Source organism: Rhipicephalus microplus, chromosome 2, assembly GCF_043290135.1.
Source record: "Rhipicephalus microplus isolate Deutch F79 chromosome 2, USDA_Rmic, whole genome shotgun sequence".
In the NCBI taxonomy this organism is placed as follows: Eukaryota; Metazoa; Arthropoda; class Arachnida; order Ixodida; family Ixodidae; genus Rhipicephalus; species Rhipicephalus microplus.
Window position 1 is genome coordinate 84,302,605 of NC_134701.1, and position 18,914 is coordinate 84,321,518.

The following is an 18,914-nucleotide window of genomic DNA, read 5'->3' on the forward strand; positions in this document are numbered from 1 at the left end:
CGTGCTATCATTTATAGTAAATTGCACAGTTTTCGTGTTGTACTGTGACAATGAGTAAAATACCAGTACCTTGGTCTTTAGATTTCGCATGACCTAAACTACACAAAACATATAAAAACTGTAATGAGCAAGTGCAATTAAAAACTCTTCTATCTTAATCGAGCTCAAGCTTTCCACTTCCGCGGTTCGCTTTACTGCATTCAAGGTAATTGTTCAACCTACTCTATGCATCAATACTTTGGTACCCTCACACTAAAACCAATATTAACGAAATAAAAAAGTTCACTAGATTTCTTTTTATAAAAGTTTTGGCCGTACTTCAATAACATGTTTATTAGCAAGAGCCAACCTCCCAACTCCAACACAAAGAAGCACTGTATTGAGATTGAAATTTTTGTTAACGTCGTTACAATTGCAGCAAGTAACCAACATTGCAGCAAGCTACCCGCCAAGCATCGAAACGATCCACCGATAACAAGATTAACAACAAAATGCCGCCACCGCCTCGCTTCTACATGAGAAGTTCCTATACTGGCGTATAATAAGCGAAGCGAGAATTGAGGGTGCTACCGGGGCAACTCCATTTCCCCCTTTAGGGCACGTTAGATCAAGCAGCTGTGGTGCTACCATGTTGCCGAAATAGTCACGATCCTTTCTGAACGACAAGCGAGATTTTTCTCTGGTTTTCCAGAAACCTGCGACGCGATAGCGACAAATGGCCCTTCGCGATGGCAAATGCTGTCATATATTCACAGGAAGCGACAGTGGGTTGGCATGGGCGGCTTCGTGACCTTCGCTCACTGTGTGCTTATCAGCTGCGATGTCTCTACACTCGCACCGTTCGTGAACCCCGCTGTGGCGCACAGATAAGACCGGGGACGTGCAGCGTGCAGATAGAAAGAAAATTAATACGGCAAAGATGAAGGAGGAGAAGGGTGAGCTAGCCGAGGGGGGTCGGTAAAATAATAAAAAACTGAAGAGATACAAGGGGTGAGGAAGCGCCAGGTGTAGGTTAGCAGGACTGCAGCGAATGAATGTAGAAGGTGCGATTATTACCCGGGAAAAAAAAAAATCTAAATTTTGATGACTAAAGTTGGGGGTGCACTTACTATACGAGTGCGTTCATTATGCACATAAATACGGTAATTCACTGTGATACTCCCACCCCCCTTGTGGAAATCTTCCGGATTCAGAATCCTTGAACTTCGCAGGTATCGATATGCGAAGCATGAATGGGAAAGGTTGATATGCGACTTTAAAATCAGCACCACATTACGAGGCGTATGTAATTTATGCCGTACATGACTTCCATATCGTGATTATCATGTTTGAGTGTGGAATTTGTGTTCATCGTTTATTCACATCTTGTTATACCAAATTTTGTATATGTGAAGCTAACGAAACGGCTGTGAGCATATTATGAGCGTAGCAACAAGTCTTGATTTACGTGACACGCATATCATGACTATCGTGTTTAGATGTGTCATTTACCTTCATCGCCCATTCACGTTACACGATACCAAATTTGTTATAATGTAGAGGTAGCGAAACGGCCACGAGCACGCTATGAGCGTAGCATGCAGTCGTGTTTTACGTGACATGCTTATCATGATTATTATGTTTGGACGTGTCATTGACCTTGGTGGTCTATTCACGTCACGTGACACGGAATTTGGCAAATGTGGAGCTAGCTAAACGGTCGCGACCGCATCATGAGCGTGGCATGTAGTGATGTCCTTACATGACACGCATGTGATGATTTCCCCGTTAGGGTCTGTCTCTTACATTCGCCGTGAAGTCGCCTCAAACCATACTAGTTTTGCAATATTTCATGTCAATAGAACCTTCGCAAGAGCAGCAAGACTGTGAAATGTAAATCATGATATAAATGTCATGATTTTCAGGTTATGACTAGTCACTTATGCACATTATACAGTCATGTTATGCTATACTACTTTTGGTACAAATACCATTATCCAAACGGCCAGGAGAGCGAAAAGTCTGAAGCGGCTAGATAGATTAGGCAGGCGGGCGGGCGGGCGGGCATGGGCAAAGTTGCTGAAGTTGGCTAAAAAATGCTTCGCATTTAAAAAAGAGAAAATCTTTTGTTTGGGGGCATTGAACCAGTAATCTTCCAACCCTCAGCGCTAACCACTAGACAATGGAGCGTACGTTTTCAAGCATGCTAACGGTAAGCCATTTATAAACACCATGTATCGTTGGCAATCCCAAGACCTCGGCAACTTGAGCACGTTTTCGTCATCAGCAGTGAGATGGCGCGAGAAGTCCACGTTGGGCGCACTCAGTCATAAAGTCATTGCCTCACACGTTGCTATGTGTGTGCGCTTCCATATGGCGTGGTCAAGGTGTGTATAGATGATATCTGACGTGGTCGCTCACTAGCACGCACGCTTATCTTGGGATTCGGGCGCTTTTTACTGACATGCTTCCAGCCCAAGTTTGCTTTTAAGTTACAGTGATTAAAGAAAAAAGCACGAAGGTCACTTCGCTCGCTGCTGCGACCATGTTTACGAAAGGAGCACGCTGCTCACACACGAAGAAGTAATGATTGTGACCGTTAGCACTCGTCTTGTGTATACTTGTGTGTTCATTTCGTGTGTCTTTCTTTCTCCTTCGTGGAGCCTTCGAAGGAATGGACTCCACTAGGTGCGGTCGAACCAAACCAAACACCACATTTATTGAATTACTTTTGCATCGACAATAACATCAGCAAAATAAAAGACATCACTAATTATTAACACACTAGAACACAACCTTATGCAATATTTCAATACACTCAATCACCATAACAAATAAAGTAACGCAAAGGTGGCATCGCCAATGCTCTATTCACTACGAGGACCCATGGGCGACGACCTGCAGTGCCGTCTCCGTGGACCTACCATGAAAGACAACCGCTAGCGCAAGCCGCCGCTCGCTAAAGAAAACCGCTCATATCTTATGTGACTCGCCTTCAGTCACTGCTGTGTGCGCTAAACCTGTTACCAATGAACTTGTCAATGCAATCTTTGTCAAGCCTTCATGATGTGTCATAAATGGAAAGTGCTTTCCCTTGAGGAAGCTGAACGAACTTAAAGCAATCGACAAGCAACCAGCGCGTCGTGGCCCTGGACTACCGTCGTGGCCATCGTGGCCCTGGACTACTCTCGCAGGTACGCCGCATCCCGAAGCGACGCTGAAAGCAATGTGGCCTTCCAGATTAGTGTTGAGAAATGAGTGGTGCTTAATAGCAAGCGAATGAAGCAGCAGTCAGCTCTAAATAAATAAATAAATAAACAATAAATTGTTTGTAGTCAAAGTGCCTGTGCTCTCATTCATTTTCGGAGCTCTTCTCACTCTTGCGTTTTCTCGGCTGTTACGTTTTTCCTACCCAGTCCGCTGAAAAATGAATGAACGGGGTTTCGCTATAGTTTTCATGCACCACGACACTGCTGCCTCTAGACACTGCTGCACTGTTCGGCTCGATGACGTCACCTCAATACCAGTCCCACAACATCAATGCGCCAACGGCATTGTTTCCGTTGGCGCGAGAAAGCGTCACTCGCGCCGATGCGTTTTCTGGTTGCGACCAGCACTCACAAGAGCAACAGACTGCAGGCAGTTGTAGAGGTCCCAGGCATGTCCATCACCTGATCTTACAATCGCATTCCTGGCCAGTGGCGCCAACGATGTGCAGTAAACAGCCAGCCGTGGGTTACATCTCCCCCGCTGCATACACTCAAGACACTCAACATAGTGATGCATGAGGCCAAAAGGGAAGGGGCTTCAGGCGCAATGCCCATGTGGCACGATGGTCAGTACTGCTAGAAAATACATCGGAGGTCCCAACGTAGACACCCAGTTCAAACAAAAAAAGGGTCACTTTTCTTAACTCGTACATCGCAAGATAAAATGGGTTAGCAAAGGGCAACACCTCAGTGCCACGATCCACCTAAATGTGTCACGTGAGACAGGCGGCTGCACAGAGCTTCAGGCCTAATAAGTTGCTCGATAGCAGCCGGCATCAACCCAGCACCTAGTATAGGCGCAGACGAAGCAGCTGCAACAAGACCTCAGCTCTGTAAGGTGGCCCTACTCGCTTACCGAGCGATCGGCGCCCACGATCCTGCATGTTGTCACGACCCCTTGGTGTCGAGCTGCAAGACAAGACGGCAACAACGCCAGACTCCCTGGACTAAAGAGATAGAAGATACTATTTACAGAAATTCGGACCACCTATGAGGCTTCCGTACTTACTTGCTTCAGGCTTTGCCTACAATCCACGTGCTCTAAGCCTTGCTCACCCCAGGAATACGGACCACATGGCTCTGGTACGAACAACTCAACATCGTTAAAAAAAAAGCACTTGCGAGCAGCAAAAGAAGCTTACCATGCCGACAAGTTCAGACATGCCACCGCAACCGATCTCCTTGCTCTCACCAAAGCACACCGCCGACACTAGCAATGGAGGTCCCCCCTAGGCCTACTCAACACGGCTAATAAAAGGCCGTTCTGAACCGTGAATACTCATCCAATGCTCCAAGAGCTCCACGCTAAGCAGCTGGTGTGTGCTCTCGGAATGAGAACGCCACTATTGGAGAGAGGGGACACCAGTAGATGCGTTCAGAACAAACCAAACACCAGATTTATTGAATTACATTTATATAGAAGATGTCATCAGCCGAATTGAATACATCACTTATATGTTAAAACACAACATTATACAATATTCCAACACACTCAATCAACATAACAAACAAGGTAAAGCGAAGGCGGCATCGCCAACGCTCGACTGACCACAGGGACCTATGGGCGACGATTTACGATGCCGTCTCCATGGACCCACCACGAAAGACAACTGCTCACACCATTTGCCACAGGCCAAAAAGGACCGCTCATATCTCATGGGCCACCAGCCAGCCTCACCGCCAGGCGCCACTGCTGGTGCTACCGCGCTGACCATGATGATGATGATAATGGTGACAAATGCTCGCGAGCACAACACCACCTACCGCTCTATGGTCACAAACCCTAAATGCGGCCTATGTGTGAAGCACGCGAAACATTCGAAAAGTGCAAATGACTTTACAGGGGGTGCTAGCACCCCCACAATTTGAGCAGCGTGCTTCAAGTGTCGAGCTATGACATTTGGTTCTCCGTGCTTGTCCTGTGTATGTTTATTTCATGTGTGCTTTCTGCTTGAGGTGTGCATTACAAGTATTGAGCAGCTTGCTCTTCTTCATTGCTTCAGCTTTGATTCCTTTGCCCTTGTGGCGGAACAATGCACAATAAATGCTCAACTATTTCTGTGAAGACATATTTCACTTTCGTGTTATACAGATTCCTAAAAGAAGCGATCATCTTTCATTATGAGAGCATAGGAATCCTTGTAAATTTGAGCATGTGGCTTTGGTGAACTGCTCATGTAAATGCACGCGCAAGCAGCCAGGAAACAATTTCTAGGGGACTGTAGATAATCACCCCTTTTTAGCTTTAGTAGCCACGTTGTGCTTTTTAAAAGCGATTTGCACTTACTTCAAGTTCAAGTACAAGCTTTATTTATTTTGTAGTGAAAGCAGAGAAACTAAACTTGTTAAAGCAATTAAAAGCAAAAAAGCGAAAATATGATATTTTCGAAAGAACATGTTTTTTGAGTCGCATCTCCTCTGCAATACCTTTCAAAGTAATCGTCGAATAGATTCATGAAAGCTTTGAAACTTAAAATCTTTACGCACTGCTAGTTTCAGCACTATTTTAAAGGATAATGGCGCATGAAAATGCCATAAAAATTGCCTCAGAGGTAGGCGCAAATACCAAGCCAATTATACAAAGTATCGTTATCCTTAGTTGAATTTATTGACTGCAAGAAATTCCTTATTGCAGCTATTTCAAGTTGTTTACTATGTTTGTGATTTTCGTCCTCAGATTTCCTTCCACATCAAAGAAATGAAATACTCCTAAGATTGTAATTAACTAGTTCTTTGTTGGGAATAAATATCGTGACCAACAAGTGTATTAAGTTTTTACTAGGTGCATTCAAAGTTCAGAAATTGCTAAATTTCTAAAAAGATATGCTTGGTGGCTGAAACTTGTATGCATGCTGTTTGAGGAAGCAAATCTTTTTGTTCTCATAGTAAGATAAGAATTTTTGTTCTGCGTACAATACTTCAACCTAAATTCTGGAATGGTAACCAGGACCTTGTGTTTGTTCTTATCTCGGCACACCCACTTCAGATGTTTTTTTTTCCACATAAGGGAAAGCTGACTTTTAGAACAATTGTACTCTCCTAGAAGCTGATTCAATCATGAATAGCTGTTTTTGTTACTTGAAGGAGGAGAAAGATGTTATAAATTGCAGGCAGATCTCGCCTTGCCAGATATGCAAGCCATGTTTGTACCACAGTTCATTCTCATTGTACTTTTACTCTGTTGAGGTAGTCTGATGAATAATTCAATGTAAACGGGCTCAGTGTAGTTGTTGGGTTTCACTGAAACAGGCATGCTTCACAATGGTCACTTTTGCAGACACCATTGAGGGCAACATTGAGAGCACCCAGCATAACACTGGGCAAGCTGTGGAGCAACTGCGTAGCGCAGCCAACTATCAGGTAATTTCCTGATAACACTTTTGTCACATTGTCTCCCGCACTTCTGAATGTTTTGCTATCAGGATTCTTTTCTTACGCATGTCTTACTTCTGATACTACAAAATATTCGCAACCCAGTAAAGTTTTTGCGGTTCAAGCTGCAGATTTGCTCCAAAGCAATGATAAAGCAGAGCATCTCCCGAAGCGTTTGTATGCTGCATGTTGAAATTGGGGAATATTAAAGTTGGGAACTTCTAGTCTGTCTCTAAGGGTGCATATAAAGTTGTGCCAACCTGGTCCATACCTTAGGCTACTGTATTAACATAATCATAAGTCAACTCGGTCGAATGCTTTAAAAACGAACTGCAAGGAAAAATAAACAAAATAAAATAATAGGATCCTGAGCACATTTTATATAAAAAAGTAATTTACGACTCCCCCCCCCCCGAAAAAAACTGTTGAATTTCGATACGCAAGTTCATTTCACAACAATGCTTAAGAGCTGGGCAGAACAACTAGTTTCCCGAGATATCCAGTTGCTTAGTGGTTTTATTAAATATTTTGTCAATGTACCACCAAACCATAATGCTATGAAATGGGAAAAAATTGTTCATTAAGAAAAATATAGGTGTAATGAATATTCTAGTTGACAATGAAAGGGATACATAGAGGGAAACAGGCAATGTAATGCATAAGACAGACATCTTATGTATTAATAAACTTCCATACTTGGTGACCAGAGAAGGGAAATACAGTCAAGGACAACGAAGACGTAGGCAATGTCATGAGATCAGTATTTATTTCGCGGAAGTAATGTGCACTCAACAGACACAGGAGCAGCTGTTCAGTGAAGCATTGTCTTGTATGCCTAACTTGTAAAGCTTGTGTTGTGCCATATTACACATTGAAATTGCGAAAAAGAAGCTCTCACGACTGAGTAGGTGTTTTTTCTGAACACAATGCTGCTTTGAACGCTCTTCATCATCACTAGTGGACAAGTGGATGCAGCATTCAATAAGTGCTCTCTGAAGATCTTCCTTTTGTGAGTGTTCAACTATAATAATCTTTTGATTGCTTTTAGGCTAAAGGCAACGTTTTCTGCTTTTAATTTTTGCTCAATGTTTGAGCAGATTTAGTTTCGCTACAAAAAATTCACTGCATTGCAAACGTTAAGAAAAATGAGAAATGGGTTGTTTTGGAATGTGAAAAAAAAAAACTGGGAAGCTCGCATTAGGGATGCAACTTTTGACTAAAAGAAGCGCTTCTGGCCAACATGGATTATTAACATATTAATTAGTATGCTGATAATTAGTGAGGTCTTAATGGATATGCGTGTACTAAGCCTGGTCATAATTACAGGGTTCTCTCTCTCAGTGCTTCTTTCTTTCTCCTCTCTCTTCTATTCATTTGTTCTGTGCTCCTCTTTTGTTCTATTCTGCAGGCACATGCATTGAAGAAATTCCTTCATTACACATGCGGTATATCTTCGATAGATGTGTTGGCCACAGGTCTTATTTCAGCCAAATTACTAGGTGGTACAAAATAATTACCCTAACTATCCTTTTTTCTCGTATGTACAAGGCCAAAAGCAAACTGTCTTTATTTGCAGTCAGTCATAAGATGCCATGGCCCAAGAGCAGTGCCAATTTGATACAATTTTTCATTTTTGCACTGAGCTGCACGAAAACTTTAAAATTTGCTGAATATGTGCCATGTTGCACCAAAATGTCCAAACAGCCTCAAATTTTTCTCGCCTGTGCTAATTTCAGCGAGAAATAGATGCTACGTTGTCCATCTACAGTTTACGTTGCAAATCATTCCAACTACGTAGATCCTAACCCCGAACCATGGTGCAAGATATATTTTCATTAGTTCAGGGCACTCGCAAAACGCGATCGACCAGATAAAGTAACAAAGCCGTGCGCCTATTGGTACGCTGACTGCAGCAGATACTTATAGGCGGTGCGACGCAGCTTCAAGACAGAAATGCATTGCCGTAGCCACCATCGCTTCGCAAGAAGTACGAACTTCCTTGTCGGCAAACGCGGCTATGGCATGTTAGCAACTAGAGCAAGAAGCGCATACCACCTTTTTCGTGTGCAAATAGAGTGGACGTGCTGCGAACGCCGGCGTTGGCGGCGACCACATTGTTCGTCATGGCACGTGTCACATTTTCCTGTCTTGAAGTTGTTTTGCGTGGCCCAGGCAATAGATAGTCGATGCTGTTGTCAGACCAACGGTCACGTCGTTATTACTTTATCTGGAAGAATGTGCCTTGCAAGCAAGCCGAGACTCTCATAATGAAAAAAAAGGGGGGGAGGGGAGAGGCGTAGCGGTGTTAGAAAACTTCTTGGCCTTGTTCTAACCAATGTAGAAAACTGCTTAAGCCACCTTCGCTGCAGCACATTGGTGCTGTGCGGAAAAGCTTATGCTTTGGAAGGGGCTGTTGGCACTATTCAAGGAACACTGCACATTTCATTCAATCACTCATGCATGCATACCCAGCATAATTCTGAGCACTAGCATGATTCCCGAACTCTGAAGAAGTTACCAGCAGTCATTTGGAGCAGTGACTTTTCTGCCGCCCTACTGAAAAAAACTGTGTGCATTCTTTTTTTTTTTTTTACACCCCAATGCCACACTTTTTCACGAATCCCCTGAATTTTATGGTCACCAGCTTGGTAGATCTGCATTTGAATTTATGTATTCTGTCAAAGGATTTGACCGACATGGCAAACACTAATGTGGACCTTTATCACTGTTTGCTCAGTAAGGTAACTCAAAATACTACTTTTATTGAAGTAGCAACACTCATCTTTACTCTGCACGATTTAGGTGGTGTTGAATGGTCTGTGCATACTTTTTTTTTATAAGTGTAAGCCTTCTTGGTACTGCTCCAAATTTGGTCTTTTTTTTGAGAAAAAGTGAATGATTTTTCTTTCCTGTAGCTTGCTCCGATTTCACATTTATAGTGCTCCAAAAGTAAGATTTCGCTGCTCCAAAAATTCCTCCGCATTATTTTTCTTTTGTTGCACCACTGTAAGATGAAGAAGACAGAAAATGCGTTCACCGGCAGACTTACTGCTTTGCACACGGTAGGCACAGCTTAGCTTTCTGGTCACGCTAAATCACCAAATAGAAAGCTTAAACAGCTCTGCTGTTAAATGTATCCTTGATGATGTAAGCTTGATGAGTAGCTAGAAGTTGTAAAAAAGTATGTAATCTGGTCACACAGTACTACACACTTCAATGCACAGGAACAAAATATGACAAAACAAAAGACATATTCTGACCCATGGATATATTGAAACTCAGTATTGTAAATATTAGTTTATGTAGGGTGTTTCCACAAAGGATTGTAACTTTTTTTTTTGAGCAGGGAAGAACATGTATACAGTGCTAATATACATCTCCTTGTAGCGTTTTGATGTTCTGTGGCTGTACTATCACGCATTGATCGCAATTTCTGCGCATCCACGGAATGTGCATTCTCAGCCATCCTTCTCATTTATTCATCCATGCTGTTTGCATCCTCACTCAAACTGCTAATAAATGGTCTTTACTTCATCATTATAATTATCATCATCAGCATGTGTGCACAGTGTTTTTCCTTTTTTGGGGGGGATCTGACGATTCTATGCAGCGTCCTCTACCCTATTGAGTTAATATGTACGGCTGGGTCCTGCAGATTGGCAGCTTTTTCAATTTTGTTCTTGTATAGTGTCAAAACTACTTCTTTCTTACATTAGGGCCAACATTTTTAGGAAATCTCACTACTTGAAACACTGTAAAACAGTTAAGGGGGGGCGCGGCAAGTAAAGTGCCGATTTTGGTCAAAATATGCGATTTTCTGATTTATTTTTTTTCGTAATCTTCAGACCTTCAACTTCCTTGTTCTAAAATATTACAGCGAAACGTGCGCTACAAATCCCGCAAATAGTGTTTTTGCCGAGGCTAGTCGCCGAAAAGTGCGAAAAAAAAGCCCCTGAAACGGTGTTGTTCACGCCGCACAAACGCGCCAAGTTGTTGACCGTGGGCCGCCATTTTGGTAGCTTTGGAAAGAGGAGAAAGCCGGCTTCCCGATGGTCGCGGTCTCGTATTTCGCCGAGTGAAAATAAAAGCGCGAGGAGCAAGTAAAAAAACGAAAACGAAGAACGGCAATTGGCTGCGCGGGTCACGTGGTAGCAGGCGCGACCTCTTACTGGTCAAAGCTGCGCCGCGCACCTTGGCAACCTTGGAAGCGCGAGCGCATCTGCGGCCGCCGAGTCGAGAATCATCCGGCGTGCGCTTCGTTTTTTGCCAGTTGGCTGTTTTTGTGATAGTTCGCGTGCTTTTTTTACCAAGCTTTGTTTACATCAGTGGTCTCTTCTGAGTGCTTGCTCATACTGCGGTGCTATGTTGTCGCAAAAAAAGTTCCGGAGCGTCCACAAGTACGGCAAGCGTCGGAAAGCTTGGAACAAAGGGCAGACGACTGCGGCTGCCGTCCCAGTCGCAGTTCCGAACGGAGCATGCTCTTCAAGCGTCACGGAGCCTCTACTCAGACCCTTCGCTGATTGTTGTGAGGCCGAGAGTGTGGAATGTGCCACATCGTCGTATGTCAGACCGCCGGATGCCGTCGACCGTGATGGACGCTCTCGCGAACCCGATTGCGGTGGCACCGCGTCGGCAGCCGTTGCAACTCCGGGCGTGCGCGCGTCGAACATTCTATCGCGAGTTTCGGCCCAGATTCCGAGCAGTGAAGAAATCGCGCAGCGGGCGCAGACAAGGCGGGATGTTTTGGATGCCGTAGCATCGAAGTCCGCTTCAAAGCGGAAGCTCGAGCTTCTGAACGAAGGCTGCGACGAAAATGACGGCGGTAAGGACTCCACATTCTTCATTGTAAATAAGAAGATGCTGAACGGTCTGCTTTCGTCAGTAAAGTGCAACAAGTGCGACGAAGGGTCGATACGCCTCGAGACTACGCACTGCCTTGGACTCGCGGCGAGGATGGAACTTTTTTGTGACAATTGTGGCATAGTGAACAGTGCGTGGTCGTCCCCGAGGTGCTCCGGGCAACAAAAAACGAACCCCTTTGAGGTAAACGTGCGTGCTTTGAGGGCTGTGCAGTCAGTTGGCAGAAAACAATCTGCCATAAATGACATTTTTTCTGCGATGGACATTTCGCATCGAGCACTGCACCACAAGTCCTACCAGAGACTGCAAAGGAAGTACAGCCACCCTGCCACCACATCAGCTGCCACCCGCATTGAAGCAGAAAGTGCACAGAAGGTGCATGACATTTACAAGGACCTAGGAGGAGTGCCAGGCAACATTGACGTCATTTACGACGGCACGTGGATGACGAGGGGGCACAGAAGTCATATTGGCGTGGGCTGTGTAATCGAGCTGTACACAGGCTTGGTCTTGGATCACTGTGTCCTGTCCAACTACTGCCAAGGCTGTGCTGTTGGCCCCAAGCCTGGTGACGACAACTATGAGGAGTGGCTTGAGAAACACAAGCCACAGTGCCAAAAGAACACCGATGCTAATGCAGGCCAAATGGAAGTAGAAGCAGCGAGGATGATGTTTGAAAGATCGTTTACCAAGTACAAGCTTCGATACATCAATGTGCTCTGCGACGGTGACAGCCGTACGTACCTTGCCCTCACGCAAGACAAGGTGTATGGCTACATGTTGATTAAGAAACAGGAGTGTGTGAACCATGTGAAAAAAAGAATGGGCACTTCCTTGCGCAACCTTCTTGATGAGCACAAATCCAAAGGCCGAGGACTGAGCATGGGTGGCAAAGGCCGGCTGACGCAGGGCCTTATAAAGAAGTTGACGAATTATTATGGCTGGGCCATTAAGAGCCACCCCAACGATGTTCCTGGCATGGAGAGGGCCATCATGGCCACTTATTACCATGTAACATCCACAGACCAGGATCCACACCACGACCTGTGCCCAAGTGGGACTGACTCCTGGTGCCCGCACAATCAGGCATTGGCCAAGGGAGAGCCGCTGCCGCCTCACAAACATAAACTGCCCCCTCACGTGCGAGTGGCACTGCTGCCAATCTACAAGCGCCTCTCGAACAAAGAGCTCCTTGAAAGGTGTGCGCAGGGAAAAACCCAGAACGCTGTGGAGAGTATGAACAGCCTCATTTGGTCACTCCAGTCCAAGAGCCAGTTCGCCTCCCTTCGAAGTGTGGAAAGTGCAGTTGCAGATGCAGTCTGCCGTTTCAATGGTGGCTGCAAGAGTGCGCTGCAAGAGATCACTGCTCAACTGGGCTTCAATCCAGGAGACTGCTCTTTGCGGCGAGCAGCCGAAAAGGATGCCAAAAGGGTGAAGAGGGCTCAAAAGGCGCATTGTTCCACGACAAAGAAGCGCAAAACTGGGTTGCGCTCTACAGAGGCCAAGGCCACAGCATCTCAGGATTACTGCCCAGGAGGATTCTGAGTGTTTTAGGCATGTTGTGAACTTCCAAACAAGAGTGAACTTTCAAAGTCAGTTTTCTCAACTCTTGATTTTCGCCTATGTGCCTTCGCTAGAACATCTGTCATTTTTTAACAAAGACTGATAGAGTCGTTCCGTTTTTTGCACTAGGCTCAGGAGGCCTTTAGCAGTGCAATAAAGCTTTATCTCTCTTCTTACTCATCATTTAAAATTTTTAGAACACATTTTATAATTACTGCGATGTATGCGCAAAACAACATCCATGTTTTGGAAATTTTATTTATGGTTACAAGAACTAGAAAAATCAACTAATAGCTTCTTTGCACAAGTTGATGCTTTGGGAACATAATAATATGAAAAAATAATTTCATTTAGCAATAATTATCTCTTTAAGTGTGAAGAGCATTAATTAGTATAATTATGCTTGTAACTCAAAAAGTACAAGAGGTATTTGAAAACGGTTTTCATATTTGGAATCCTCACAATCATCCACATACACACACCAAATTTCATCACAAACAGTACATTAATAAAAAAATTAGTTTTACTTGCCACGTCCCCCCTTAAATCTCCACACAAAATCTTGCTGGTTAGGCCAGATTTGGTCTCTCTCGACACCTGTTTATCCATTTAGTGCCCTAACTGTCTTGCGAAAATTGCGCAGTCATTTCTCGATTTTTTTTCTCATTCTAATTTTGAAAGTGTACTTCTTGTTTGGATTATGAATAACGCAACAGAACAATAACAGTGAAGCTGTTCGTAAATGTAGCTTTCCCTCAGTGCATTCCATAGTACTTGGACGCAACATACTGAAGTGTATTGTATGTATTTGAACTGATACCAAATAACAAACTGTGAAACACACATTTATAAATTTTATTAAAACTAGTGGCAGTGCTATTACAACAATGAAAATGTGTTCCTCCCCTCTTTGAGACTGTAGGTTGTGTCAGCTCATTGGAGCTCACCTCATGTCTTAAACTGGACACACATCTTTGCCAATTATGCTTCCAGAACTTACAGTGGTCAGCCCAGACAACTCATAGACTCCTTCTGCTCGTAGCAGGCCATGGTTTTTAGTAGCCACCACGTGGCATAGGTCTTTTCACAATCCATTGCTGTTACGGTGAAAGCCTTTAATGTCCCATACTCGCTGTGACTGGTGTTCGTCTAGTTCCCTAACACTGTGTCAGCTGTGGCATCTCTCCCTCACGCGAGAGAATAAATCAGCTTATGAGCGCTGAAGCGCAGATTATGTCTGCACAGTGCACAAAGCACAAGAATATAAATGCTGCAGTTTGCAGTAAAAATTCTAAAAAGTAACCATGCACACATTCTGTTCGTGTGCCATTCCACTGGCAGCATCAAAAAAAAGACATGGCAATATCAGTTCAATGGCTTCAAGCTTTCGACGAACACAGTTTGGAATTTACAAAGTGTTATAACCGGCCCCCGCGGCTGAGCCGCGCCCCGAAATGCACGAACAGAGTGGCCAGGGCAAAAAGCGAGCGTTTATTGTCCGGCTTGGGTTTTTATAAGAACGAAAGGTAAGGGAAGGGGAAGAGGAAGATAAGATAGAAGGCGCGCGCAGCGTAGACTGGCAGCGCTTGTTTAGCGGTGGCGAACAGTTCGTGGCACAAAGTGTCCTTCAACTTTTTCGCCTCCCTCCAGCAACCTTTGAACCTACCACAGACTAGGAAGTTATAGTTCAGTGGGCTTTTAATTCATATGGCGTAGCGCACCACGGCAGGGACAGAGAAGAAGGACACACACACACAGCGCTATGTGTGCGTCTCTCTTCTCTGCCCCTGTCGTAGTGTGCTATGCCATATGAATTATAAACCCCAACCAACTAGCCCTACTATGTGCCTTGGTGGGACAACAAGCTTAGCGGAACAGCAGGATCGAAATGCGCATGCGAAGTATGCTAAAAGACCTGTGTAACATGTACCGTACGTGCATTATTTTTCAGGTTCTGCGTTACCGTGTTTGCATGGTTTACGTAGTGCACTTAAAACAAGGCAACGGTTTCGGACCCCTGCTTTGAACTGGGTTTAGTGTTGGTGGGGATGGATCCATTTCTTTCGTAGCTGACTGTGCAAAATGGCTTCGCTTGCTTTCAGGTAACTTCGACGACTTATTGTTACAGACAACTTAGCCTAGTTTTTGAGATTGCTTCCCATTTTGAACGTCCCTAGGCCAAACTAGAAGATCGGTGTAAACAAATCTGCAAGAGAAAAATTGTGTGCTTCTTCTGATGCGTGGCTCATATTTATTTACTATTAATATTTCTAAATTTTTAAAAAGAAAAATTTGATGGATCTCAAGTACCGTAGGAATTGATATCATGCAAAGTGTGTGGAGGAAAGGTGACTGTATTGTATTTTTTTTTTGTTGAGCAAAACATTACAAAGTGGCGTTAAACATTTCTACAAAAGTTATTCACACAGACAGGTATGTTGAACAGTCACATATGTTTCATATAAGCAGTTGTTTACACTTGTGTAATGATGCTAAGATCGACATAAGTATGAGCAACACCATAAACAGCAAGCTGAAATGTAGCTTGTGTGCTTGCAAAGATGGTATTCCCAGATAGTGCTACGTAGACCAACTTCAGTGAATGGCACTTAGCTCCAGTTGTCGCAAAACCGACGTGACACCTGTATAATTGGAGCACATATGTAATGTGATGTAATGTGTAAAATTATATGGGCAGCGCTGCAACCACAATTGAAACTTCATCAGCATTACACCTGCATAAGGTCCTCTTCCAAAGGAGTTCCAAGACCTGGCATTGTTGCACGGTAGAATACTCGATTGCCATAAAAAATGCTTGAGCTCAATTCCTGCTGGGACCATATCATTTATTCTTTGCATTCGTTGAGCCAACCCTGCTGATGTCAGTTTTCCTTAATGCTCGCGCATTTGATTTTACATTGTCTGTTCTCGTAGTTATTTGGTAGATCTAAACTGTCAGACACCTGTGGTGCATACCTGCATACTGCGGCCTATGACATACAGGCATGTGCCACACGTGTCTGGAAGAAAGGATTTGACATCCTACGCGATGGGAGTGCCGCATTATTCATGTCGTGACCAAGCAGTCACAGTCCCGAAGCCCTCCTACTCTCCCACAATGATTTAAGTTAAGGAGGTGCTCACGAGAGCACCCAGATGTAGCCAGCTCAATGGATAGATACGTAGATAGTACATAGATACTTAGATAAAAATGTTCAAAGTGTCTGCAACACACAAGGAAATGTTTCGCATTTAAAGGTAGTAATATTGCTGCACGTTGGCACACAGGCGAGAATTCTTAGTTATTTTCTTTTCACTCTTTTTAATCCATTCACCCTCAGCTAGGTGACGCCACTATCCCAGCTTGGGCAGGGAAATGCTGTCTTGCTAATCTATAATGCACTGTCTGGAAAGAATGTTTGCGCATGGTAGCACTATTAGCTTAACCCCCGCTATCACGCTAATACTAATTTGTTAACTGTCTACTAACTGTTGAATAGGGCTCTCCTCCATCTTGTGGTTTCACTAAAAAAGCATTCAGGGGTTACGCACGTGTAAGCAAATTCAACCTAACGCTGCCATATGTTAACCATAAAGGTTTGCTGGAAGCCTTAATAGAGGAGGCCTAACAGTGTCCTCTCTCCTGTGCTGTAGCCCACATCACAAAGAAAAGAAAGCTTGCTTGGGCAGACTTCCTGATTTATTATGAGTTGAACGTATATTTAAACTTGCATACTTTACTGCAGCTGCCGTACAGGCTCTTTCACGCTTACAGAAAAACTCGGAGTGCATTGCATCGTGATGGGGCTAGTGCTGCAGTCAGGTGGGGGCAGCGCCGCACGCATGTGCAGACACTTGAGTACACACAAACCCTGTCATGTGCTACGGTGACATGTACTAGCCGCATATTGGTAAAGCGTCCTGCCCAGGGGGAGAAGGTATGAAACTATGCCTAGGAACAGGACGCAGGAAGTGAGGGGACAGTAAGAGTGCAGTCTAACAACTGATTTATTGGAACCTCTTTGGAACCTCTTTCTCATAACAGCTTTTCATGCTGGCTAAGGTTACCGACTGCACAAAAGATGAAAGGGCAGGTGAAACCATCAAAGCCTTGCATAATAATACAATATGGGCCTGGTAAGTGTGTTACTAAGGCATTATTTACCTGTACAAGAAAGAACTTGACTTTCTTGGTGTGACTTTCTTGGTGTTAAATTGTTATCTTAGGATATATGGCTGTGAATGACTCTTGCGCATGCGTTCTTACTGTTGTGAGAAAGAGGGATTAATTCAATAAATAAATATTTAGACTGTGCTCGCGCTGTCTACTTCTTTCTTTTGTCCAGTTCTTAGCTGTAGTTTTATGCTTTTATTACCATGTCTTTATCAACTAGCCCCCCCACTGTGTGCATCTTAGGGAAAGTCTGCAGATTTTGTTGTTGCTGTTGGGATCAAGTTGGTAATCTTTACTAAAAGTCGTGCGACAATAACCTCTGTGTTTTAATGGGGAAAATGGGGTTCTCCGAACTACTTTTGACAGTGTGCTTCATTTTTTTTTTGTTGAAGAGCCAGGTTACAGAAAGTTGGCTCATGAAATCGATTCTTTTCTGTTCTACTGAAATATGCAGCATAAAAAAAGATGCACAAAATTGTACGCACGGTGTGCTCAATCTCTAAGCACTGCTCATAAAGGCAGCACGCTTCCTGACAATGCGACCAGTGCTTGCCATCGTAGCAATTGGCACTGTTCAGCACAGCACCTGCCGGTGCTCGATGCAGTGCTATGCGCTCTGTGTTCCCCTATGTGTGAAACAGCCTGTATACAGAGGTTCGTTGTTCAAGAGAACAGCATAGTACTGTGTTCACATTAAGCTGGTCTGTACGTAACTTGGTTACACAAACACCGAAACAGCTTCGCAAAAACTGAGAACATGTATGTGACAACATGTGGCACTATATTTGCATTTTAGTTGGAACGTTTTCAGGGTTGATTCTTGTTACCTCAGTGGAGCTTACATGAGTCGTTGACAAAACAAGAACTACTAGGTTAAACTTCCGTCCTTACCCATCAGGCTTTCTCTAGTGTACACGGCTATTCTGTAGCTTTATGCCAAATTCACACATTGTCGTCATATTTTTCTTTCCACCTAACAGAGGAAGTACAGGCGGAAGACATGCTGCCTGCTTGTCCTGGTGGTTGTGGGGGCTGCCGTGCTAGCCCTGGTCATCTATTTCTCCATCAAGTAGTCCCACCAACCAAGCCCGGCCTTTGCTAGTCCTCACACTGTGCAACGTGACGAGGCCGTTTTTCAAACATATCCTGCAGTAATATGAGTGAAACTTACCCAGCAGACACCTTCTTGGCGCAGACCACGAGGTCTATTGAGTTTCACTCGTGGTGTCTCTTCAGCAGACACCTTCTTGGCGCAGACCACGAGGTCTATTGAGTTTCACTCGTGGTGTCTCTTGTTCAGGGAAGATGGAAGCTGGACGAGCTTTTGTTGTGTGGCCCGTCTACCTGTCTGGAGTCTTTGCGAGCATCTCAAGCTGTCTCTTCCTTTAATAGTCCAGTTCACTGATGTAGCAGCTTTTGTTTTTCATCGACAGCAGGAAACCTTAAGATCATAGCCAAGAAAGAGTTTTTTGTTTATTCAGTTTGGGGATGAGCTAGTTCCAACATTTGGCTGTGATGAAACAAAATTCACGCTTTCAGCACTTCTAACAATTGGAGACCTCGCGAAGGAAAGTTAACGTGGATCATAGCAAGCGCTATCTTTATGAAGAAAGCACGCTTATGTCGGGTAGCCCCAGGTAAGCCTATGAAGAAAGGTTCTCTGAGCAGTGTTTTACTGTAGCTACACCTGCTTTCGA

General features: G+C 44.2%; 1 protein-coding gene across 1 annotated transcript in view; it reads left to right on the top strand.

Moving 5' to 3' along the window:
- The window catches only part of LOC119170827 (syntaxin-7), a 68,947-nt gene extending 50,417 nt beyond the window's left edge, over positions 1-18,530 (top strand). The window contains exons 8-9 of the mRNA XM_037422093.2: positions 6,526-6,608; positions 18,198-18,530. Of these exons, the coding sequence (XP_037277990.2) occupies positions 6,526-6,608; positions 18,198-18,290 (176 nt within the window). The 3' untranslated portion in view covers positions 18,291-18,530. The remainder of the gene's footprint in view (positions 1-6,525; positions 6,609-18,197) is intronic.
- The last annotated feature ends 384 nt before the right edge of the window (positions 18,531-18,914 follow it).